Source organism: Artibeus jamaicensis, unplaced genomic scaffold, assembly GCF_021234435.1.
Source record: "Artibeus jamaicensis isolate MK-2021 breed Jamaican fruit bat unplaced genomic scaffold, CSHL_Jam_final scaffold_847, whole genome shotgun sequence".
Lineage (NCBI taxonomy): Eukaryota > Metazoa > Chordata > Mammalia > Chiroptera > Phyllostomidae > Artibeus > Artibeus jamaicensis.
In genome coordinates, this window is record NW_026522057.1 from 953,217 (window position 1) to 959,672 (window position 6,456).

A 6,456-nucleotide genomic window follows, 5' to 3' on the forward strand; every position below is an offset into this window, starting at 1 on the left:
CTATTTTCTACCTACCATCTATGCTACTTATTTTCTGTACTTTCTCCCCCCTTCTCCTTCTCTCACTCCCCATTGCTCACCCTCCATGTGATCTTCATTTCTATGATTCTGCTCCTGAATCATCACCAAACTATTATTATATGAAATGTTAAAGCGACTTATTCTAGAAAAAGAGGATCAAAACTATGAACACTAAAATGGCAAAAATATATATCAACAATTGAATCTAAAAAAACTAAGCAAACAAGAACAGAGACAAAATCATGGATACAGAGACTGTTTTGATGGTTGCTAGATGGGAGGAGAGTGTGGGGGAAGGGTTGAGAGGTGAGGGGATTAAGAAGTACGATTAGTTACAGAATAGCCATGGGAATGTGAAGTGCAGTATAGAAAATGGAGTAGCCAACGAACTTATACACTTGACCCACAGACATGAACAAAGGTGGGGGGATTGCCTGAGGGAGTGGGGGCTGCTGGGTACAGGAGGCAAAGGAGGAAAAATTGGGACAACTATACTAGCAGAATAGATAAAATATAATTTTAATTTTTAAAAGATTTTCATTTATTTATTTTTAGAGACGGGAAGGGAGAGAGAAACAGAAGGAGAAAAACATCAATGTGTGGTTGCCTCTCATGCCCCTCCCCCTGCTGGGAGCCTGGCCCATAACCCAGGCATGCGCCCTGACTGGGAATCAAACCAGTGACTCTTTGGTTCTCAGGCCCACACTCAGTGCACTGAGCTACACCAACCAAGCCATAAACATTTTTTTTTTTTTAATCAACCAATAGCCCTGGCTGGTGTAGCTCAGTGGATTGAGTGTGGGCTGCAAACCAAAGGGTCGCTGGTTTGATTTCCAGTCAGGGCACATGCCTGGCCACGTGAAAGGCAACCACACATCGATGTTTTTCTCCCTCTCTTTCTCCCTCCCTTCCCATCTCTAAAAATAAATAAAGTCTTTAAAGAAATAGTGATGCATATGAAATTAAAATATTAAAAAAATAAAAGATGACGCTTCCCGCCAAAGGCTGTGATCAGTGATGGAGTGTGTTGGAGTGTGTTACCTGGCCCCCCCTGGCCTAGAAGGCAGTTTGTTCCCCTTGATTTTATTAGTGCTGCCAGAAAAACCAAGGTGTCATATTAGAGATTGCCTGTCTCATGCAAGGAGGTGGAGCAGACTCTGTGATTTTTTTTTCAAGCCAGGGCCTCCTCCCAGAGGTGACAGAGCCTTCCACGCCCATTCCTCCGGCCTGCCCAGGCCTGTGGTTGTGCAGGCAGCTGAGGCTCCTCCCCAAACAAACGGTACCCTAGAGACCCAGTAGACCGGGCCTTTCCTCCTTGCCTCTGGCTTTCTGTTTCATCCTCCTTTTGCTTTCCCCTACTCTCTGTCCTGTCTTCCGCAGGTCTTGGCTTGGCGTCACAGAAGGGGTTCCATCACATGGCTTCCCACTCTGGGGAGCCAGGGCTCCTGCCCTGCGGGTCCTGCGGCATGGTTTTCCGCTCCTCGGCCCTGTTGGCCACTCACACTCAGCGCTTCTGCGTAGGCGGATGGACCCGGGAGGTGACACTTGGAGCACAGCCACAAGGCCCCGTGGTAAGGGTCTCCTCCATGGCCCTGGGTGGTTATTCAGGCCGCCCTCAGATTCCTCATCCCACAGGCTGTGTCCAGGTTGTGTCACAAGGACACCAAGGATTCCCAGACCAGGAGGCCAGCAAATCGGCACTGAGGAGGCTAACAGAGGAGGTGCACCCAACGTTACACATGGGCTTGAGTCTGAACACCCTCCCCAAACGTGCAGATAATGCCTCAGGTTAACCCTACACGGAGATTGCGGTGTTACTGTGTAATTCTAGGTGCAGGGGCTGCGGCTCCACCTGCAGGAAATGCAACCCGGGATAACAATGATTCCCAAGGAGTCAGCCGGGCCCAGGGCGCACTCAAAGGCTCCGACCCCGGGTTTCGCCTCTGGGAACTCTGGGAACCCCTCCGAGCGGCTGCGGGAGCTGCACCGAAATCACACGAGGCGTGTGGCAGAGACCGAGGCACAGAGCAGGGCTCTGGAGCTTCGCAGCGAAGGTGAGGGGAGGAAGGGGCCCCAGGGGAACCCTTCCCTTGGTCTGAAGTTATTCAAACCCATTCTCACTTGGTACCTTACTCAGGACTGAACCAGCGTCTCCAAGGTTTGGCCTGGACCCGGGGCGGTATAGCACGCCTGTTAGGCCTGGAGCGGGAGCTCCGAGAACTCCGGGCCGAAGCCGGGCGAACCAGGGGAGCTCTAGAGGTGTTGGGGACGCGCATTCAGCAGCTGCAGGCCGAGCCCAGGTGGGGCCCGCGCGCCGGATCTCATCCCGGAGCCCCGCGGCGTGGGCCTGCTAGCGGGCCGAGATGTGGGGAGCCTGGGAGGGGCTGGACGCACGCAAGTCGTAGGTCTGGGAGCAGCGGGAAGGCGGCACGTGTGAGTGCGGGAGGGGGTGGATAGGGCAGAGCTGTGAGTCCGTGACAACGACCCCACTCCGGGACCAGGCCGAACTCCATGCGAGAGGCAGAACTCTGTTGTCCGGTGCTGCAGTCCAACCCAGGGACTCTGGCTGCAGAGATCGGGTGAGGTCCGAGGTCCCGGTCCCTGGGACGGCCGTGCGGGGAAGCGCAGTTCAGCACTGAAAAAGACGTTCTTGCTTTCTTGCCCCCTTCTCCCTAGAGCCCTGCGAGAGGCCTACATTCGAGGTGGGGGCCGGGACCCTGGTGTTCTGGGCCAGATATGGCAGTTGCAAGTGGAGGCGTCAGCTCTGGAGCTTCAGCGGTCGCAGGCCCGCCGGGGTGAATGTGGGGTGGGTCAGTTAGGAGGGCATCTCAGAAGCAGTGGTCTAGTGTTGGAAGGAGAAAAGGGCGGGGAGGGAGGGCATATTTAGCATGGAAACTGCTTAAGCAAAAACCTAGAGGTAGAAAACCTGGGCGGCCTTTGCAGCTGTGACTAGAATGCTACTTAACAAGCCCACCCTTGTCCAGAGAGTTCTATAGTCAGAGAGCTGCTCAGAACCAGACCAAGCTGGTCACCAGAGGTCAAAGGTTTCAGGTCAGACTTGTTCATCACAGGAAGACAGGCAGGTTCCACATCTGGGGAGCTTCTCCTCGTGGAGGCTGAAAACCGGCACCTGGAGGCAGAAATCCTGGCTTTGCAAATGCAGAGGAGTGCAGGCTCGGCACCCTGGGGTCAGTGAGCACCTCAATCCCACCCTGCTAGCTCTCCCAGAGGGCCAGGGTTAGAGGGAGCTCATGCATGGGGATGAGACACTTGCTTGTGCCCCATCCGTGTCCCTGCGCATCTCCAGGTGTCCCTGTGTGGGGGTATGGCTCTCCTGGTGGGGTTATCAGCCCAGTTCCTTGCTGTGTTCTGCTCACAGGTGCCCTTCTCCTCCTCTGCTCCTAGGGTCTAGGGAGTTACAGTTTGTGGCCAATCCCAGCCCACGCCTGAGAAGAAGGGAAGATCCCCCACGCCTCCCACCGGCAGTGGCTCCCCCACTGCCACCACTTCCACACTCCACAGGCATCTTATTCTCGGGTGGCACAGAAAAGACTGTGAGAATCAAGGCTTGGGGTGGGGACAGCTCTGCTCTGTGTAACTGGGGAAGTATAGGCACCTAGGAAGCTTTCTAGAGATTCAACTCTTCCTCACAGTGGCAGCTTCCTGGAGCCATGACCAGGAACCTGGGCCTGGATCCACACTTTGTTCTGCCCACAACTGATGTTCTGGGTCCTGCACCCTATGACCCTGGGTGAGGCCTGCTCTCTCCTTTGACATCCTCTGTAACTTGGTCACCACAGCTGGTTAAGGTCCAGCTTGGGTTGGAGAAATGACAGGGGGCTTTGGGGAGGTGGTTAAGAGGAGTGTGCAGAGGCCCAGAGACCTGTGTTCCCAGGGCTGGCCTGGTCATTTTCTATGACTTCCTGCGGGGCCTTGAGGCTTCTTGGATTTGGGTGCAGCTGATGACTGGCTTGGCTCGAGATGGACAGCATACAGGAGGCACCACAGCTTTGCCCCCAGCCCTTTGCCTACCCCCTCCTCCAGCTCCTGGGCCCGTGGGCAGCTGTGCCATCCTTGCCAGCAGGCAGCCTGTACCCAGGTCAGTAGGTGGGAATGATGGCTTTCATGCCCTTGCCATGTTTTCTCATCTGACTCTGAGGGCCAAGTTCTAGGGAGTAGAGCCAGTTCTGGCTTCACACCTCTTTTTCACCATTTCAGGCTACCACCCTCACCATCAGTATCTTTGGTCTGTGAGCTACAAGCCTGGCAGGGGCTGGCATGGGGTAGGGCACCACAACCAAAAGCCTGGGCTTCACTGGTGCTCTTTGACGGGGACCAGAGGGTACTAAGTGGCCGCTGGCGTCTCCCACTTCGGGCCCTTCCTGTGGACTCCAGCCTTAGCCTTGGACAGCTGAATGGAATTCCCCAGGTGAGTGTGGAAAATGGGGATTAAGCCAACTCGAAGGTACAGATAACTATCATTTCACCTCTTCCCAGGTAGGTCAGGCTGAGCTCTTCCTGCGGCTGGTGAATGCAAGAGATGCAGCCGTCCAGGCACTGGCAGAGATCAATCCAGCAAGTGCCCAGGAGTACCAGTACCCACCTCCGGTGAGGGCTCAGCTGGAGCTAGGGATGCCATGGATGTGGTTGATGTGGAACAGCCAGGCTTTGTTGACCACTATGGGCCAAGTCACTACCAAATGTTCTTTCTGTGGTTATGACCCTCACACATCGTGAGTGCTATGCAGAGACAAGGAAATCAGAGCACAGCGGGGTTAACTTGGTTCATCTAGACTCTAAGGTAGTGCAGTCCAACCCCAGAACATGGGCTGTTAACCTGTACATAAACCTTCTGCTAAATACCCGCCTCCTCCCTGTTCCACAGGTGTCCAGCTCATCTTTTCTGAAGGCGAGCTCTTTTGCCCCAACAACTGGCTTTGCTGATCCCCCTCTTCCTGCAGGCGAGCCCCTTGGCAGCAGTCAGGGATAGAGGAGGATGCGGTCTGGCACCAGCTTTGGCCCACCCCCACTGGCTTTGTGTCCAGAAGTATATGAATAGCTTGTCATGTATAGGACGAGTGCTTAGACTGAGGCCCATTCCCACACGTGCAGCTTTAGTACTGGTCTGATGGAATGTCTAGAGGCAAAAAGCTGATGAACACAAAATGCGATCCAACCACATTTCTACCAAATGGTAAACCAGTTTCTAGCTTTTGTTTTCCTTTTGTAAAATATACTGATGAGAGGATTAAATGTATTTGCAGCATCACCTGGCATATAGGAAATTCTTTGTGACTAAGGGGGCACTCTTTAATCACAGCTAAAGGAGCTCCATAAACTCATACCTTTTTACTGAAGTCCATTTTATTGCCACACCCTTCACGTTTTTTCTCAGGATATCCCCCAGGAAGCCACCTAGGCTCTCAAGGTCCTGGCATATAGGAAATTCTTTGTGACTAAGGGGGCACTCTTTAATCACAGCTAAAGGAGCTCCATAAACTCATACCTTTTTGCTGAAGTCCATTTTATTGCCACACCCTTCACATGTTTTTTCTCAGGATATCCCCCAGGAAGCCACCTAGGCTCTCAAGGTACCCATAAAGAAGCTCTTGTAACCTTGTATACTTGAGGCAGGGTCCAAGCCCAAAAATATGTGTATGGCGGGAGAGGGAGGGAGCAGAAGAGGATGTTCACATGTGAATTCTAGCTGAAATTTTATATTGGTCCTGAACCCAGACTCCTATGTCAAAGACCCCTCCGCACACAAAAACTTCAGGACTTGCAATAGAAGAGCATCTTTGTGAAGGAAGTGTACAGTCAGATTCTGTAGCCACTTACAACCAGCCCAGAAAAACTAAATTTACTTAGAGCAGGGCCCCCCAACCTCCAGGACTTGGACTGGCCCTGGTATGGGCATTTAGAACAGGGACGCACAGCAGGACCTGCGCTTCAATATAATGTGCTTGAAACATCCCGAAACCATCCGCTCCCCCACCACCCATGAAAAATTGCCTTTCACAAAAACAGCCCCTGCTGCCAAAAAGGTTGGGGACTGCTGATTTAGAGAAAATAAAAACTCTGAAAAATGGAGTTTAGTTGATAATCAGGATTCCCTTTGCCTCCAACACTTACAGCAGGGTGTACCTAATGTCCATCCACCTCATACAGTCAAGTAGCCCTGTGTCTCCAATGTTAAAGCCCCTTATGTAATATAAGGCAAGCTGTTTGGAATTCAGAGCCAAATAGTGCCTAGTGCATAGCAGGTCCTTAAACTAAAGGTGAGGTCAGAGGCAGCCCAGCCTGAGCCTTGGACATGGTGAGGGCCAAATGGGATGGTTTTAGTACCAGGTATCCAAGCTCATTGTGTAGAATGAGCAGTCGGGGTTCCTGGGCCAATTTCTGCCTTTGCACCACACATCCCACCCTGAAGTGCTC

The 6,456-nt window shown here is 52.8% G+C and overlaps 1 protein-coding gene across 1 annotated transcript; it reads left to right on the forward strand.

The window, feature by feature from the left end:
• Positions 1-1,436: 1,436 nt before the first annotated feature.
• Positions 1,437-5,011, forward strand: CCDC17 (coiled-coil domain containing 17). The gene is made up of 13 exons (XM_053660675.1): positions 1,437-1,592; positions 1,668-1,742; positions 1,853-2,075; positions 2,159-2,321; positions 2,523-2,600; positions 2,698-2,816; positions 3,093-3,209; positions 3,427-3,575; positions 3,654-3,772; positions 3,917-4,120; positions 4,240-4,450; positions 4,519-4,629; positions 4,907-5,011. Exons 1-13 carry the CDS (start codon positions 1,437-1,439, stop codon positions 5,009-5,011), a joined length of 1,830 nt encoding a protein of 609 aa, XP_053516650.1.
• Positions 5,012-6,456: the final 1,445 nt, after the last annotated feature.